This window comes from Scomber japonicus, chromosome 8, assembly GCF_027409825.1.
Source record: "Scomber japonicus isolate fScoJap1 chromosome 8, fScoJap1.pri, whole genome shotgun sequence".
Lineage (NCBI taxonomy): Eukaryota > Metazoa > Chordata > Actinopteri > Scombriformes > Scombridae > Scomber > Scomber japonicus.
Window position 1 is genome coordinate 24,719,389 of NC_070585.1, and position 20,335 is coordinate 24,739,723.

General features: G+C 39.0%; 1 protein-coding gene across 1 annotated transcript; it reads right to left on the minus strand.

Annotated features, from left to right (window-relative positions):
• Positions 1 to 8,304: 8,304 nt before the first annotated feature.
• lingo2 (leucine rich repeat and Ig domain containing 2) lies at positions 8,305 to 10,146 on the minus strand. The gene has a single exon (XM_053323939.1). It carries the CDS (start codon positions 10,144 to 10,146, stop codon positions 8,305 to 8,307), a length of 1,842 nt encoding a protein of 613 aa, XP_053179914.1.
• Positions 10,147 to 20,335: the final 10,189 nt, after the last annotated feature.

Here is a 20,335-nt window from a genome sequence, read left to right on the forward strand (position 1 = left end):
CAAGTTTTTAATGACAGGATCTCTTCTGTAAAAGTCATCAGTTTCATGAATTTAAAACAAGAGAAGCTAAAACACTTCTTTAAGTTAAAAAATTGTCTTTCCTTTCACTCAATGTGCCACGATTAAAGATATTTTGAAATCAGCGTCAGAATTGCAGACTCGTGTTCATGTGTGAATCAAATGTGTTTTTGAACATTGCAACATGACAACAATTAAACTCTGAAATCAAACATTTTCAAGTTCAAATAAGTTGCTTATCCATAGTCCATGTCCGGGGAAATCTTGTACTGTCTAATACTGTACCATTCTACAGTATATAGGAGGTGTGAGTGGTGGAGGTCAGGAGCTGAATGAGTAACTTAACTGCAAACTGAAAGCTGCCGCCACCTAAAGGTGCTGGATGGGGAATAGAGCATCAACAGCAAAATATATTGTTAGTAATAACCTTTCAGAATGACACATAGAAGCGTTTTTCGATCTGGGGCCTCTGTCACCTCTGTTTTCTGAAACCACTTTGAGTCACTGCTTTAAATCAAATATTTTTTCTGATCTAACATCAGTCTGGCTTAGGTTTAAGAGCAAAACCAGCTTGATTAGCGTTTGTTGAACGATTCAAATGGTCATGCTTTAAAAAAGCACACTTGACAGTGTCATAGCATTTTGTTGGCTAAATAAATGTCACTCTATTTCCCCCTTTGCTGGACAAAAGTCATCATTTCTACGGCCACTAGAGGTCTATGTCTCAGCATACGTTGTTTTGGGGCATTTGCTGGAATGACTGACGCTGTCATTCAACCTCCCCAAGTTTTCTAACATCACTCTGCTCCTCTTTCCAGGATGCTGGCTTCCTGCTGCATTCTTGATCCAGCCCAAGACTCTGGTGCCGGCCTACAGGGCAGCGAAGGTGAAGTGCTTCTTCTTATATCCAAGATATGGAATTACACAAAAAGCATTAAAGTCTCATTTCCTTTTAACTCTGGATCCTATAGGTTGTAACTGTAGGTTGCTTTGGACAAAAATGTCTGCTAAATGAATGTATTATGAAATGAGATTGCCTTGACTTTCCTTATAGTGAAAGGTTTAAAATCTACTATCAATGATAACTATTGCATTTGAAAGTGACTAATAATACTAATATCAAGAGGAAGATGAACATAAGTGAATTTGCTGACACAATAAATTGTAAAGTAGTAGATTGAATGATGCTCAGGCAGTGATAATGGGCTACTAATGACATTACAATACAAGAATCCACTTTGGCAGCCAAGCTACAAAGTGGTAAGCGGTGATTTAAAACATCCTATGGCATTCATTTAAAGTAAGGGATGATAAAAAAAGCCAAAGGGATGGATAACTGAATTCCACAAGGTGATGGAGACCACATATTGTGGTTAGAGGGGATGTTGATGATGACTTATGTACAGAAAGTGGAGTTTGTTTTAAGGATATCAGAATGTCGTTATGATTTCTTGGAGACTTTGTGGCAGATTGCTGGCAGATCCATCCAGGTCATGTGTGAGTGGCTGATGGTCTAGCTTCTGCTCAGTGAGGACAAGACAGCAGAACGGATGCCTAAGTGTGACAATACCCAGAGAGGGAAGTAGCACAGCACTGGGTTGTCCTCTAAAATGTCAACACAACATTAAGCCTCATGCAGGGATGTGTATTCTCAACCCTAAACTTCTCTTAAATTTCTCATTGAGTCGTCCAAGTAGCATGCAGCAAACCAACCTTAACCTTAACTTCCAACAGATGAATAAGGAGGTTAACGGTCATGAGATGTCATAATTAGCACAAACAACACCTCTTAAGTTTAATTCACAAAATATTTGTGAAGTTCACACCTTAGAGCCTTACAAGGACAACAAATAAACACAATTTATTAGAGTTAGCAGTCGTGTTAGGAAAACAAAAATACTACAGCAGTTGCTCACAATGTGTCATCTGTACTATGGCAGAAATAAAGAGTGGATGATTTGACATGAAGATACTAAGCACAGTGATGTATGACTAAGACAGCAGGCGGTCAAGAGGACACAGACGAGGTAATAATAGTCTCCACAGCTGACAATGTGGAGGCATTCAACACATCTTATTCTTATATCATTACCTTGATCTTTCATTAGCTTTATCTAATACATATTACTCTGCCTGATTGTGGAATTAGTGATTAATTCCAGCTTGATTTCCTGCAATGAGACATAGTTAGTGGCTTGTAACTTGATATACTACCTCTTTTTTAAGGCCGAAACATCCCTGCTGATTTTTCTTTTTAGCCATTTTTCTTTTAATTTCAATTTTCTTAGTCTCCTGTTCCTGAGACTTCACAGTATTAGCTTATGTGATATCATGAAACATGAACACAGGCTTTTTCAGGCCATTTTTTAATTACCTTGGTTCCGCAGAGTGTCTCTGGCTGAATACATGTTCTCATTAAATCTTTGTGCAGGTATTCAAAGCATTATACGCCTCTGAGCTGGACTTGCTGTACCATAAGAACCAAAGCAGCCGACCAATTATCTATAGGTTCCTCTGAAACCTCAGACGATAGACGCTTATGTGACATTTAAGCATTTATGAGGATGAATGTGAAAGGCTGTTTTTAGAGGGCTGGAATGTGATAGAGTTCAAACTGCATTTACATTCAATATGTGAGAAAGATGCCTACTCACACCTCTAAATATAATCTCATCTGTTCTGCTTTAAGTTTCAGCCATGACTTTTGGTATTCACATTGTTTAATAAATCATCAAAATATACTGCCGGTAATAAAATGCTTTATATAAAATTCATACTTGGGGACAATGGTGCCACTTCCACAGCATAAGCAGAATAAATAATTATTTCATTTCACCGAGAGGAAATATTGCTTTCACTTCTGGAGGGTAGGAATGTAAAACTTTCTGTCTCTTTGCTCCAATTTATGGGTCCATTCATCATTAAACAATTACATAGGCAAAGAATTCAATTTCCCTCCTCTCATTTCTTCTTTCATTACCATGTTTCCCAGAAAGGGCAAAAACATAATTACAGAATGCAGCAACACACTAACAAAGAAATATCGACTGTTGGCTTATAGGAGAACATTTGGTGTGAATTGTGAAGGGGTTTTTGTTGCTAATAATGTTTTCCTCTCCATTATCCTGGAGACATTTTTCACCACAGCCCTGCAATGTGAGAGAGGTTTATATTTAAGAAGAAGGGAATAACTCCTCTTCAGTCCCATAAATCTACCTTTGTTTTGTGAGCAAAAACAAAATAAGCTGTCTTTACTTGCAGATCAACTGTGACGCAATGTGCAGGAGGGAATGAGTGTGTGTGTTAATGCCTTTTAACATGTGCCAAAGAATGTGAGCATTGTGTATTTTATTGTATGTCAGTTGGATGCTTGAATGAAAGAAGATGCATAGCAGCACATGCATGTCTTCCTCTTTTGCAGCCAGCCACAATTTTTGGACACTGGGTTGGAACTGGAGTCGGCTCACATGGGAGCTCATTTGGCAGACCAGCCTGTCACCGGGGAGCGTACAATATGAAAGCTAAACCTAATGAAAGCACACACAGCCAAAACCTGCCGGCTAACATCTGCCCCAGACTTCAGCTACAACCAGCTCCACTCTCATGTTGAGGCAAAGCAAAGCAGTTCCCATTTCCAACACTCTCTTTTTCTTATGGGAGTTGCAGGTCTATATGATCTTTTCTTTGTTGCATGGGCTTTGTAACCCATGGAGCTGGGAAATCTACCAAAAACGTGGTGTGAAAATTGAAAACTACAGGGATGTGTGAATAAACGTGGGTACTTTTTTCCCCCCACATTTCTGGGACTTGTGTTGTAGATGTGTACACAGACTGCATAGATAAACATAAGCTCTCCTCATCCATAGCTGACTGTTTTTTTCATGAGAAACAGCACATTCATTCATTCACAGTCGATCTGCCATGTTCGTGTGAGTTTGTAGGGTAGAGGTGGGTTTGTGCGTGGGGGTTGGAGGGACTCGGTAGTGTATTCTTGCAGCTTTTCAAAGAATCCGTTGGAGGTAGTAAACACTTGTAAGCCTTTACAAGACTATTACTACCACTGCCTCTGTTGCAGAAACACTGTGTATCTACAATATTTATGCTGGCAGCAGGGCTCCAGGGATTGCAATGTCTGCCAGTTGGTTAGCCCACCACTTTGGTCCAGAGACAAATATTGGATGGAAATATTGTACATATCTTGACATGCATGGACAGAGGGTTAGCAGGTCAGGGTTTTTAATTATCCACTGAAAACAGAACTGGTTTGGTTTCCTAGATGATGAATCTTGAGTGATACCCTGAATATGTCTTCTGGCGACACCAGCAGGTTGAGACTGGTGGTTTTGAGTGAAAAGTCTCAACAACTATTGGATGCTTAGTACAGACATTCATATTCCCTTCAGGATAAATTATAATAACTCTGGTGGTCTTTTGACCTTTCATCTTGCACTGGTTTGCGATCAAATAACTGAAAAAATAATGAGATTATATCTGCCTCTGCTGTACTTTTCCAAGTTGCTAACAATAATGTAAATACAGTGTCACAGAGCTGGTACCATGGCTGTAGACTCTAGTCTTGTTCTCATCGTCATATTTGAAATGATCAGTTAACATTCATGCATGTAGACCTTTTATGACATTTATGTCATTTGGTTTTAAACAAGTCATAATACTGTATATACCAGTGGTTCTCAAACTGGGGAGCTACGGGCCGTTCGTCCTTATGTCTCACAACTCTGAACATTGTCAGATGTAAGACACTACAGAAGTCTAGACATGGATTTCAAGTTTAATGTGCATTTAGACTTTGACCAAAAAAAAAATCATCCACAAAAGGGTGCTTAGTAGAAAATGTTAATACACCATTATTTAAAATGTAATATAATAAGCAATATACTTCTTGCTACTTTACTTGAACGCAAAAGGTGGAAAACTTTTCCCATGTTAATAGTGATACTTGTGCATTGAATTTACAAAAGTTTTGAAGTGTCTGACCTTTCAGAGAGTTTATGTCATTTTCAATTTTAATGACTGAAGTTTGAATTTTACCCTGAGCAGTGTGAGAAGCTGCATTAGTCATTTTAGGCTGAGAGACTACCATCTGTTTTGCAAAATTATCCTCACTAATTAGTCTGAAAATAAGAGTGGTCAAATCAGTCAATAACTGATAAGAGGGGACAAACAGCCGCACAGCGCTAACAGCTTTTCAGATGCAATCCAAATGCACCAGTCCAATCAAAATGCAGTCAATTAGTATAAAGAGGTCCACATAACACTGAATGATTATTCTGAATATCACCATGGAAACACAGCTGACTCAAAAATGCAGCAGGTTTGTACCCATGGTAATGTCAGGCTATGCTAGCCGTCATATTTCTTTTGAAATGTATCTGCATTACTGTAGAAACATGGTGCCAATATATGCACTCGGTATGCTGTCCTAAAAAGAAGGACACCATTTTATAGCTCCTTTGACAAATAACACAAAGGAAATAATAGCAAAATGTTTCTCTATAACACATTGTATGTATATGAGTGTCATTCTAGTGTCCTTGTTAAACAAGAAGAGAGAAAGTAGGTTGTACTTTACAGGCCTCATTTGTACAGGAATGCAAAATAATGCTCACACGTTGAGCAAAGAAGAAGATATGTTTCATGTAATGTGACTAAATGAATGCTTTGGACAAGGACATCACTGACCTACAAAGTAAACCTTGTTTCTTTTGTATTTTTGGAGGAGCTGTAGCATTTGGTGCTCTGATATCTGAAACAGCCCAGGGGGCATACAGGCTCACAATCCAAAGATACTCTGTGGCTCCTAATGAGAGTGCACAAATGAGGGACAGCATAAGAGATGTGTGCTCTGCAAAAGGAGAAGAAAGGTGAAAAAGAAGCCAATCATTTTTGATGTGTCATACGAGTAGATTCAGCTGTGATCTAATAGAAAACAATAATCAGTCTTTTTGAAAGTATTCTCTAATAAAGATATGAGCTCGGCTTCCTTGGATCATAACACTTTGATCAGTAGTTGAAACAGAGCAATAGACCTATACTAATATACCCCCCATGTTATAACTTGGTACTCATCAACATAGCATTAATTGGGTCTTGGGTAAAATGTCTTGTAATAATTTTCTTTTCCACATACAGTATGCCAATTTAGTGAGGCCCTATGACACCCAGGTCTGATTGGTGGTAAATTAGGTGAACTGTAACAGCAGGGATGTTTATAAGTCAGCAGTGAATCCTAGATATTTACGTAAATTCTACACAGTAAATGCTTATTTATTATCTAATGAATCTATCTAGTAAAAGACTGCAATAAGTGAAATGAAACATACTTTTCCAAGTTTTTTATATTGTAAATTTGTTTAAAATAATAATTTTTGAGTATTTTCATATCAAAGTCCCTGCCTAAGTACTTTTGATAAGTCATATTGATCTCAAGAAGGATATATATATTTCTCCAATTGAATGTGATTTAAGGTGCCTACCAACCCCACGAACATATAAAACCCCACTTGATCAAGCTATATTTCAGTAGGAGTTGTGTTTGGATTTCAGCAGGAAAAAACCTTGTTTACATTTCCAAAAAATGTGGTTCAGATCCTAATTTATTCATTTCACCCATATCCTCCTCCATCTGATCTAGCTAAGCAGGTGTGGGAGGTGTGTGGGAGGCTTACGGTCCTCTGCAGCTTGATACCCACCCTCCTAAGATATTTCCTTCACTTGGAGACATATCACACACTGAAACTAAGCACAGTCTCATTTCTGTTTAACTGGGCTTTAAACATGAACAATGTCTACAGTTATTAATATTTAGGAACTGTTTTCAGATGCAATATTGCATCTGAAAACAACATGAATTGATTTTTTAGTGGAGTATTATAGTTGTGGTCCACTGTATCATATAAATATATTTCTAACTAGAAGTAAGTGTTTATAAAGTTCTTCCCAAACTGTGGTTGTGTCATTTTGCATGTGAATATGTCTGTAAACTTAAAGATGATTCTGTTTCATAAATAATGTGCAAATGACTTGCTTCATTGTTGCTATGATAGAAAATGTTTACTCAGTATTCATAAGAAGATCAGATGTCTGTTAGTGAGGCTGAAGGGAAAACTATTTCATCATGTTTTAGTCATTTAGTCAGACTCATTGTTACAAATACATCTTTGTTTATTTCACATACATTTTTTTTTACTTTTACTTTTGAAGTTTTCACAATCTAAATGATTCAACAACAAAATGAGGAACTACCACAACAAAGTCCAAATTTCCTACAGCGGAAAATGATGCAAATGTCACTGTAGTTAAATTGACACATGTATTTTGCCATCCAGCAAAGGTACAGTTAAAGGAATAAAAAGAGACAAAAATAGGACAAAAAGGTGGTTCATGTATATACTTTGACCAATACTGGGTCATCTTTATGATGATCCGAGTGTTACGTTAGATCCTGAACAGTGTCTGAGGACTGATTTTAGTAAAATTCTCAACATTTTTCATAAATAAAATTATTTTTTGTTCCATTTTCATTGATAAATAATATATATTTATTTATATCTAGGAGTCAATTAGGGGAGCAGGGACAGATAATCACCCATAGAAGCCCTTCCTGAATCCATGGAAACATCAAAAGTCTGAAGAATGTTCTTGCTGAACATGTGTGGGGTTATATCAATTTTGGCTAATGCATCCCATGAATATTGCTATGAATAGTTCTTTTGAATGAGTATGTACATACAGTACATGTACATAATGAAGCTTTAGGTACACATATGCAAAGTATTGAACATAGGAAATTATGGTCTGTTTCATTGAGTTGTTCAGTGAATAAGCATGGCGCAAGACTAAACAAAGTAGGTTAATAGCTTAGATACAAATTTGTACTGTACATGGTTCAGCTAAGTCTGTGGATCCAACCCCAAATTGAAGGGTTCTGTTTTGGGCATATAAATTTCAAAAAGCTGATAAATGACACCTATTTCCTTCAGGTCCCCTCAGTGGTAACAGTTTTCACTCATCCAAGCAGAATAAGTTGCCCGCTGGCAATTATGTAAGAGGATGTCCAACTATGCTTTTCTGTGTTTGAAACATGGTATCCAAGCATTTAGTCAAGATCCAGTGATTTACAGTACTGTTCATTTTGTTACGAAGCCCCAAACGTTTTCACTACCACTCTTGCTGCAGTAGTAGGAAGTTCAGTAGTCCTATTTTCAAAAAAAATACATTGTACTTTGGGCATTTCCATAATCCAGATTCTTGGATCTATAAAATAAGTCACATCATTTTCATGTTAAAACGACGAGGACCAGCTTGTCCATCTGCCGAGTCAACACTGGTGCCGTTAGACTTTGACCGAGGCACATATTCAACATCTATGTTGTTTTTATGTTTTCCTTTCCCTCTGCTCCAAACGAAAAGGAGCAGGAAACAAAACAAGACCACTCCCAGGAACGTGAAGCAACCCATGGCTGTTGACACTAAAATAGTCTTTAGGTCCAAACCGAGGGTCACACCGGTTGTCCCATTGGCAGTGGTATTGCTGGGATCTGTGTAGTACTGGGTCCTGTTAGCGTACAGCGATCCAAGACTTTTCACCGCCAATGAAGTCATCAGGGTGTCATTCCCAGCAGTGTTGGATGCAAGGCAAAGGTACACACCACTGTCTTGTACCTCTGCTGACTTGATTTCCAGTGTACCGTTGTTGTGGACCGTAACCCGACCATGGCTCCTACTTGTCAGGACTCGTCGACGTGGAGACAACCAGGACACAACGGGCCTTGGTGTCCCCTCAGCACTGCAGCGTAACATCGCTTGCTGGCCTTCATCCACAGTGATCGTTTGTGTTTTATTTTCACGAATTTTTGGCTTTGTACATGTAACGTAATAGGACAAGAGAGTTTCTTTAAACTCTTTAAAAGGCCTGCCGCGAATACCTTCAGGTGTACTGCACTCTGGCTGCGACTCCCCAAAGAAGATAGAGTGCCTTTTCTGTAAGATCCACATCAGACGACAGTCGCACACTAAGGGGTTGTTGTCGATCAGAAGGACCTCCAGAGCTTCGGGAGATTGAAATACTCCCTTCTCCAGTGTGTCCAGTCTGTTGTGAGAGACGTTGAGGACTTTGAGCCCCCGCAGGCCCTGGAAGGCATACGGTTCAATGGCAGTCAGCTGAGCTCCAACCAGATGTAGCTCTCGAAGCCGAACGAGTTCCATTAGCATCCCTCCTTCAATATGCCTGATGCGGTTGTAGGACAGGTTCAGGTGTGTCAGGTAGGGCAGATGCTTCATGGCTTGGTAAGGGAAGGAGGACAAGTTGGTGTTGGTTATAAACAGGGTGGTCAGGTTGAGGCCATGCAGGGTGTTTGCTGGCACGTGGTCTAGTGAAGGCCAATTATCAATCTCTAAATGCTGAAGCCGGAACAACTTTTTGAATGAGTAAGGATGTAAAGTGCTGATGCTGAGGTATCTAAGATGGAGACTAACCAGGTTGTGCAGGTGGGACAGAGCCTCAGTGGGTACAACAGTAAGGTTGCACCTTTCCAGGGTGAGTATCTCAAGGCTTAACAGTCCACTGAATGCACGGTGAGAAATGTAAACCAGATCATTGTCACCCACTTCCAAAAATTTTAGATTGTGCAAGTCTTGGAACATGTAATCCAGGAGGATGACGATCTTGTTGTCACTTATATCCAGCCGAGTAAGATTTGCTAAGCCTGTGAAGACGCCCAGAGGAATGAGCTTGATACGATTGCTCTTGAGACTGAGCGAGTGCATGGTAAACAGGGCGTTGAAAGCTCCAGGCTCAACATAACTGATAATATTTCCACTGAGGTCAAGTTCCTCAAGCCCCGGAAAGGCAACAAAGTCATCCGGGTTGATCATTGTCAGCTTGTTCTTACTCAGGTCAAGGATCCTGGTCTCGGTTGGGATGCCGTCTGGAATGGTGGGCATGCGCTTGCGATGACAGACAACTGCCTTGCTCTGCGCTGAACATTCGCAGCGTGAGGGACATCCCAGGGCAGAAGTCACAAAGACAGCCAGGAGGGCCAGTCCCAGGAATGGTTGCCAGCATGAGACGACCGTGTGCAGCATGACTTTGCTCATACAGTCAACCATTCTGTCACGGTTCTGCAAGAGAAAAGAGAGACAAAGAAAGGAGTAAGTAAGTAAATCAGGTTGGACTCAGTGGTAGATATTTTCCTAAACAATTTGTCATATTATAGATAATATGGCAAGACTGCTGTTGAATTCTCTCATGATGAAACAGGAGCTACTTCGGTACACTGCACTTTGACTGAAATATCTGCCAAATAATCAAATAAGGAAATATGCTTGGACAAACAAAGGACGTCAAGGAACACAAAGTAAAATTTACAGCAGAGAAGCAAGAAATGGTTGGTGAATTACAATGTTGAGTTTGAGGATGAATGCTTATTTAATTAAATAACTGGAGGTATACCTTAATGATGAAATCACAAGTACATATAAACAATTAAGAATTCGTTTTAGAGAGTGTTTTTGAAAAAATATAATGTTGCCCTTGTACAGCAAAACCAAAAATTGACATATTTTTGAGAGAGCTTGGAGACATTTCCTCAATGTGAATAAATGAGTAGAATCTGCTGTATTGGTAACTGCTTAATGTAATTTCTTAATGTTGACAAGTTGTCACATCAATAAAAATTACCAGCTGATGTCTTTCCAACTGTTTTCTTTCATAAAATAAGCATGTGTTGCATCAGACATTACACCGTGTTCACAAACATCTGCTGCTTGTCTTGGCAGGTGATAACTCTATTTATGCTTCTACTGTCTTTGTGACAGCTTCTTTTGTGTTTTGTGCACTGTAAAGGGCTTTTAATTTATGTGTGTTTTGTTAAACAACTGCAGGACCTTAAGAGGAACTGACAACAATCAAAATACATCTAAATGGTGAAATCAGTTGCCAGTAACAGACTTCTACTGTAGGCATATGTTTATCTACATATGTTACACATTTACATGTAAGAGTATGGATGTAATCTCAATCATAATAGACCAAAATGGACAACAGAGTTGTTGAAACATATACTTGACCATTTACATAACACAACACACTCATAGGGCGGGGGGGGGGGGGGGGGGGGGGGGTGACGAAGTATGTTGTAAAGTGCTCAAATAAGCTTTTATGTTTTACATATTCTCTGTTTCTCTCTCTCTCTCTTACGCACACGCACACACACACACACACACACACACACACACACACACACAAAACTGCTCTCTTGTAGGGTTGACTGCCTTCTTTGTCGCTTCATCAGCATGTGACTGATTTCCGCTCAGCAGTAATAATTCATCAAAATCAAACCGTTAAATGAATATGTGCAGTGACTGCAACTTTGCAGCCCATTGTATCACTTCACTTTCTGTATTTTGATCATTTGACCAGCTAAAGAGTTCTGGTAGTGTTACACGTAAATCTAAGCCAACAATGCACATCTGAGTGCCTTAGTATGGTCTGCCCATGTTGCATCTCTTCTTAACACATCTTTTCACAAATGTTCTTAATCTCTCTCTGTTACTTGGATATGATAAATATGGCAAATTAAACAATACCTCCTGCCCTATCTCCTGGAAAAGTCTAAATTGGCAAAAGTGGCTGAATGAAAGAACAGATGGTGGTTTATGCAGTTCATGGGGAAGTGTGACCAAACCCAAACAAGTAAGAGGGCATAAATTAATGTTATAAGAATATGTTCATATTTTCAAGCATTACCACAATGGATGCAAAGACCAATAATAAACAATAAAACAAAAGTCTCATGTTCAGTCAAACAGTTGAGCAGACAAATGGGGGATGTATTTAATCAACTATTCTAGGAATTGTAGTATCTGTAGTTAAATTAAACTAATGACAGAAGAGATGTTACCACAGATAAACATCATTATACAGAAAAAGGAAAAAATTATTAGAATTTTCGTACTTCTGTTCCGAGTTAAAATGCATTTTGAGCAATCCTTAGATGACATTAGGTAATTCACCACGTGGTTTGTGTATAAGGTATGTTTTCATGAAATCTCTACAGAAGTTCCTGTTACAACACAACCAAGTTGATCTTCATATTTGTATCTGCTGGTTTTCCATCTATAGTTCTACTCATACAGTATAAATCACATAAGCACATGAAGATGAGCCAGTATAGGAAGTGAATGCACTGCTTGCCACAAACAGACTGGGTGACAGGTTGCAAAGACTGCAAACCATCCCTGCCTCATTTGGTGTGTCATGGGCTGTGCTAAATTTAAACGGTGAGAGGAATCATCTGAATTTCTCCCCGGGCTCTTAATATGCTTGCAGATTATGGTGCAAAGATAATATGGTGCCATACAAGTATAAAGGGTAATGTTATGTAAAGCTAAGATATATATATTCCAATGGTCAAAGAATTGTAAACCTGAATTCTCAAAATGCCAAGATCCAATCTTATCTGTCAACTCAGTGTGACGTAATCTAAGATGTCACAAGCACTTATACAATAAAAATATATCTGCTGTCGTGTATAATTAAATTCTAAACCGTGTTTCTACCAAAGAGCCACAACATTGAATTGATCTTAATAAAGCATAGCCAAAGGCAATGGCTTAAATGTATCATTGGATATTGCAAAGATTCAATCCAGTGGGCTATTAGTGAGAATCACTGGCCAACGTGTTTTTTAATATTTGTAAATATTTGTATGTCTATTGTATTTTATGTGTGTCATTAACTGCATTTTATTGATTTTTCCTCCTTTATGTGACTTTAGCTTTCCTAGCCTCCAGTTTGCTATAAAGCTATATTGCTATAGTTAGCGAGCACCATATGGCTGGCTCACATTGCTACTGACATGCAAAACACTGCCAAATGTTCATAAGCCTTTTTTGAGTGTTCAACAGCTTTCTAAAAAATGTATTTGTATTGTAAAGCCAAATCCTGATTCCCTGTATTTTAAAGTAATACCTTTCCAAAATGTTCAACATTCATGCTAACATGCTAATTGATGCCTGTGCCACAGCATCGTTTAGCTTGTTTAGCTTGTTGTGCAGCAATATATAAAAAAATAGGCTCATTATTGGAATTATTTGCTGTGTTTTTCAAAGTAAGATAGTGAAAGAACAAAGTGATTGAAAACATTTATACCCAATAAAACCCAATTAATACCTGATCTTAGTATTTAGCACATAACTCAATAATTTAAGTCGGTAAAATCAGTAAATGACTTGCAATGTTCAATCAAACACTTCTGGATACACATGGCTGATGTGGTTGTGACACACATACGCCTCTATACAAGAGCTTTTCATGTCTTTTGCAGATTCTTCTCACATAATAACCACGTTACACACACACAAAACACACACACACGCACTGTCCACACGAATTGCAGCAACATATGATTCAATGGTTTACTAAGAGGGTGTCTAATCAGTATAATGATTGGATGTCTTTATAACACCGTGTAATCAGAGTAAGAGTGTGCCTGTGATGTGACCTCCTCACCTGGGCACTGCTGAATGAGAGAACCATAATGCAAGTGAATCATCAGTAACACCTGCTGAAGTGCATCCTGTGCAGAAGCAAATACTGCATAGAATTAGGAAGATGCCCCAGGGACAACATTCGCAAATAAAATTCCAACTATCTGCTAATTTCAGGTGAATGTGTGTATGTGTGTGTGTGTGTGTATCCCATTGCTGTGTGCATTGTTTATTTTTCTGAATTTCCCTAATGAATTATCTGTGAACAATGTGTAATGCTCTATGCTGTTCATTCTTATGCATAGATTGATAATATGCTGTTTGTGTCTTTCAAAAGGAGTTTTCCTCACAAAAAAATACAGATTAGATTTTTTTTGTGGGCTATCAAATATCACAGATAAAAAGATCCACTTGCCTGCAACACATTGAAATTTCATCTTGGTCTGTCACCCTCAAAAACATTCCCAGTGAAATAAAAAAAGCATTCACCAAGTTAGTATTCTGTGTCCTTGCATTAATCGTTATTTCATGATATGCCAAATGTAATTTGCCAACAGATAAATTGAATATTTATATCACTAAAACTCTCCTTTCTCTTAAAAATACTTTTACGGACCCCTGCACTTAGAGCATATAAATACATTTTTCCAATCAAATTTTATCTCAGTAACTAGCTAACTACAGCTGCAGTTGACCATTAAGTTTGCAGGTCATAGCAGTCAGCAAGCCCATTATCATGAGGTGTGTGTTTGAAAATGAGTTGGTAAAAACTTCATTTACATTCTTAAAAGGACATTTAAGCTCTACTTTATTCATTTCTACCTTAACTCTCCACTTTCTGATATAAGAATTCCAGTGCAGGCGATGTGGGTGGTGTAAACTGTCTTCTACAGTCCAGCTTCTCTCTAAAGCTCCATTTTGCCGTAATTCTCTGCAGACACTTGCTCATAAACCATGCCTTGTTTTGAGCAATCCAGTGAAACTGATTCCTAAATTCCTAAAATATTTTACATTACAGAAACTAAAATGCTTTAAGTCACTGGGTCTAAAATGGTTAAACAGTGCTTTTAGCATAGTAGCTGACATTTTTGTAACCTTTTTTGTAGGGGTGCTTCGCGATGAATCACACACGTCCAAATTTCGATTATTTAAATCTGTTAAATAAAGTAATACAGACGGTGCTAAAATGCGGAACATCTCCGGGACACTATGGGAGCGCACCAGGAGCGGGAACGCCACAGAAAGAAAACAAACCAGGCTGACCGTAGCTACCCACCCCACCATGAGACCAGCTCCTTCTAATTTAAAAGCAGACGCGTGGAAACACTTCGGCTTCTAAAACGTCGATGGCGGAAGCAAACGTTATATGTAAGCTGTGTCGTGCTAAAATAAAATACTGTAGCGACCCTGCAGTAATGTTCTTTTATAATCTTAAATGTTCTGAGTTCATTAAATATTTGGGATTGAATGAGTAGGTAGGGGCTGGAGTGCGAGTGTGACTAGGGCTGTGTGAGTGCCCGTGCTTGTGTGTGTATGAGCAAGCTGGAGGAGAGAGCAGCAGTACACAGTTGGAGTTGCAGCTAAGTCCTTGTTTGTTGGTTGTTTTGGTGTAGTTACGGCCAACAGTAACCCATACTGTTCAGTAATAAACGGTGGTTTGCCAAATAACTGCGTCGTCCTTTCCACACGTCCTGACTGGCGGACACAACAATACTTTGGCAACACAACAAACATGAGAATACCTGTTACCTTTGGTTCTGTACAACAAAGTTGCAACCATCTATCTAAAATGTTGGTGGCAGCCATTTCTTCAGTAGTCCTTCAACACTGGCCTCTCTCTACACTCACAATACTATGTTCAGTAATCACACAGAATGAACAAAGATGACCAATATTACCACCAAGAGATCTCATATTGTACACTGCAGCCACAAAATACAATATAGAAATCAGTCATACCATTATGCATTCAACATAATTACAATTTTTATCAACGTTTTCAATTTATCTCAATATTCCTGAAAATTGTAATGACATTCAGTAACAGTCCAGTGATGGTAGAAATCCTGCCATGCACCATGAGATAAGACTGCATGGTGAAGGTGTTTCTATAATGTAGCCCCTGACCCACGTTAGTGCAGGGTTGGATCCTGAGAGGGGATGATAACAGTTAATGGTGTCTGACTCAGCATATATCAGTGAACAGCCATTTCACCATTGTGTTGAGGTCACCTGCGCAATGCCATCGTTTCAAGCATGTACACAAGCGGCTCCACGTGAATCTCAAACTTACATAACATGTTTTCTTACAAACATAAAAAACACAGTTATCTTTATTATAATACACACAGTTTTTCTATTCCCATCACAAATTAATCTCCATATGAATTGCTGAGAGCATGTGGGCCTTCATGATGCCACTCTTTACTTTTCAACACAGCTCAAGGCTAACTAGTGAAAGGGGGAATATGGATGACGTCTGTCTTCATCAGAATGGCAAAACATAGCCTTGCATGTGCCATGATTTCACAAACACGTCTTCCTCAACCCTCTGAAATACTTTCCGTACAAAAGAAAAGCCTTGCATTTTATTTTCCTGAACTTCCCTTTCACAGTTAATTACGCTAAATAGAATATTACATGTTACATCTCTTGTTAGACTAATGTTGGTTTGTATAGCCTTTCTTGATTTGCTAGGTGTGTGTTTTATCAGACAGAGAGCTAGAGGTGAGAGTGTAGCTACTGTATACAGGAGATTGAAATCGCTCCCCAGGCAGTCGACAGATATCTTCACTGGGTCATCACTGATATTTTGTCTCTGTATTTTTCTTTTTGCACAATCTCACTATGACTTTTTCATTTCTGTCACATTTCTTCTTTCCTCTTTGTGTTGAACTCACAATCAATTAGGGGTGCAATGGTACAGGTAACCCATGGTACGGTCCGTACCTCGGATTTTGGGCCACGGTTCGGTTTCGGTATGTAGCTATAAGGACGTTGTGCTCTCATACGTGCTGCATTGATAGTCACACAAACACAAACACACACGCCCGCAGTCACTCACTAGCGTGCACTCTTGCTTGCTCGATCCAGATTTCAGGAGATTGTAGCTCATTTGCAGGAGTCAGGGAGCTGCTATGAATACGTGACTCCTGCATGTATTCAATGGCGACACCGAAATTAACCCACACTGGAGATTTGAATGAAGCTGGTGCTTCTTCAAACTTTTCTCTCTCAACTCCCCCGCTAGTGCTGGTCATGCCTCTTTGTTTTCTTTTTTCTGCTTCTGTGTGTGAGCTGCACTTTGAACACGGCTCCAGTTACAATAGTATGAGAGGGGGTGAGTGGGTGGAGGCACAACAATGATGGACATTAACTCGCAGGGAGGGCTTTTCATCTGCCTGGACAGGCAGGCACACACACACACACACACACACACACACACACACACACACACACACACACACACACTCACACTCACACACTCACACTAAGTGGTCTGTAAAGCATCAATGCAAAATTAATTGCAAAACCGAAAACCTGCGGTCCATAAGGTCGTATTGTTCCGTGCAGAGCGGACCGAACGGTTCAATATTTTGCCGACTACGGTTGCATCCCTACAATCAATGTGTATTTTTTTGTCGCACCTTTGTTTAATACAATAATTTAAAGTTGGATGGTTTTCACCCTGTCAACCCACAGTCGTGCAAACATTTGTTTAATGTGAACATTTAGGAGACCAAGTGAGCTCTTAAACACAAAAGGTTACGACGAATGAGGGAAACCAACAAGTGGATGTGCAATTGAAAAAGTAAGTCAGTTTAAAGATTAAAAATTACCACCAATTTTTCACTAAAACTTTGAGTGTGCACTCAGCAAAGCTATGAGGTCATTTCAAGAGGAAAGCTTGACATATTTTTGATTAATTCTCTTTTATGGGGAGGATCAACAATCAAAGAGCTCAAGTTTGACTTTATATCCTGGCTACATTTGAACAATACTGAATAACAATACAAATTAATATAAGCGTTATCATCCCTTTATCAGTCCTAGTCCTAAGCAGGCTCCTCAAAACCCAGAGGTTTCAGCAGCTAGAAACTCCACTGACACACGGCAGTTGATTTTGTTCTAATTAGAACCAATTGAATGAAGCATTCACGGGTCACATTGTTCATCATCCTCCTGCCGGGGAGAGTGGACACCCACTATCCATGTTTGACTTCAAATTATTTACCAACTAATTAGCCCCACAGCTCCAATATGGAATGAATATAATTATGTAAAATGATAAATTTAATGAATCAACGGTGGACCTCACTGTATAGTGCAGGAGATCTAGTTGTTAGAATGCAACATACACACAGAGTATATTTGAAAGAATACTGTAAAACTACATCTAACATATTTGTACCCCTTAAATACTTTTTAAAAACCACGTGTTTTGAATTGATTTGAATGTTGCTGTACAAGGCAGGAAACCTTTTCACTCGTTAAAGGATTATGTAAGCTGTCAGTTCAAGTGGAAACATGAAAATCAAAGTTGGTGTAATATGGTTTTTCCGTAATAGCAATGACACTGTATGTCACTGGTCGACTTTGTAACCATTACATTCTATTTACACTGAGACTCTTAAGCCATAATCCTGGCAAACTATTGGTTGTAAACATTTTTCTTTGGCTTTCATCTGAGTGGTAAGTTTTCACACCCTGAAAGCTCACAAGGCACTTCTTATTTTGCCCAAGTAGTTTGAGGATTTAGATAACAACTTGGCCTCTGTGCAATCAACCAATAAAAAGCCACTTGTGAAATTGGCCTGGCTCTATCTCCTCTGGAAAGGTTTTTAGACTGTGTTTGATGTGGCCCCCAGGCACTGATCATCGTACATAATGTGATTCCTCTTCACACAGAAAAGCTTCCCTGCGTTTATGGTGGATGGTGGGAGACAGTTGCTTTCTTTACCCAGCAATTATCAACACCCCTTAAAAAGCATAATCAAGGCGTCAAATTTTGATATTTTGACTTGGAAGATGGCTCCAGAGGACAACCACTTCCACATGGCAGGAAGAAGGGGAAAATAAACCCCTCAGAGCGAACGCAAAGCCAAAGAAGCAGCGGGGCTGTTTGAGGAATAAAGCAATAATGGAAGCAACATTATGTGTAATCATGCAGGGAGAGAATGTGCTACATACTGGGTGCAGCAGTTATACAGCAAGCTCTCTTGTACATTAGCATCTGACATGGCTGCCCTCACATCAACGGGTCCAACTCATGGCAACGTAATTGGTCATAATGAGGAATGAATAAGAAAGACGAATCATTCAGAACTCGCCAAAACAAACTCAAATCCATCTAAGTCACCGATGAAACCATATTTCCAAATTGACAACAGTTATTATTACAGATGTTACTCACACTGGGAAATTGATGTTTCAGTGAATTCTTGTAATGCTTGTTAATACTTGTCTCAATGAAGCAGAGGACATGCATAAGCAAAGTGTTTGATGTCTTAATGTCCTAGATAACTACAAAATAAGAGTACATCCTCATAAGGTTCATTGTTAGGGAAAGTTATTAAATCATCATTTTATTTTAATGAGGCTTATATCTTATAATGATGCTACCCTGAAGGAAAGATGTTATTAACTTGCAGGTTAGTTCACAGTCAGAGTGTGCAATTAACCCACCTTTTTGAGAGAGCATTGGCGAGTAATCAAATGGGATCATAATGAGAGGGAGAGACTGTGATGCTCTTTGCCTTATCCATTATTGAAGGGATCTTTGTAAAGGGCAGTGAGGCTTTAAGGTGAGCCTGCCAACATGCAAAATGACACTGTACTCTTTTAATAAACCACTGTCAATCTGACTTCTCATGTAACTGAATACCTCCTCAGGATGTAACCTGCATGCAATTAAACAGCTCAGACCCCATCTATTTTTCCAAACACTAATAATTAACGAGAGATATAAGCAGTGTTTCTAGAAGGAGTTGAATAAGCAAAACAACAGCGACAGCAGCAGCAGCAGCAACAAGCTTGATGATTCTTAATGCACACAGGCGGCCGTGAAGAAGCGACAAAACCTTGTTAGTAATTGTTCCATTTGCACAACCGTTTTCATGAATTGGATTCCACATGGTGAGCTGTATAATTCATTAACACACACACTGCAAGAGCAACATCATCATAGTCACATGATCGAGAGTTTTGGGACTGAGAGCCCTTAAGAGGAGGGGATCAACAGCCTTGGGGCAATAATAGGCTTCCATGCACAAATTGCCCTTCTGCTTGGCTTGCAGAGCGAAGTCAAAGCTCAATTAATCCGTGTTAATTAGAGATAAACTTGGTAGATTGAGTCAGTTGCGCTTTTCTGTGTCTGATAACCCTTGGTTTGGAAAAGAGTCAAAACGGCCCCATCAAACAGTCAGATCTTGATTCATTCCACAGTGAAGAGAGTTAATCCGGTGTTTAATAGCTATTAAAATGACAAACTTTGGAGACAAGCATGAGCTTATAAAAGAAGGTAACAAAATTAGGTAATTAAATGTGTGTGAATAAAAATACAGCAGTGACAATAGAAAAGGGCTGGGGAGCAGGGGCATTGTCATTTCATTGCATTTAATGGTGACAAGTGAAAAAGATAAGTCAACCAATTTGTCAGTTCATTAGAGAACAATGTGTTACGTGGTAAGAGTTTCATTGCAGGGTATTTTTCTGAGTTAAAATGACGCCCACTCTTCACACCCATTGTACTCATACAATATAAACATTAATGCACCGTTATGTCGATATTGAGGTGATGTTATTGTGC

Bases quoted from the DNA above. Each gene is read 5' to 3' on its own strand.
- lingo2 (XM_053323939.1), bottom strand. From the start codon at position 10,146: ATGGTTGACTGTATGAGCAAAGTCATGCTGCACACGGTCGTCTCATGC.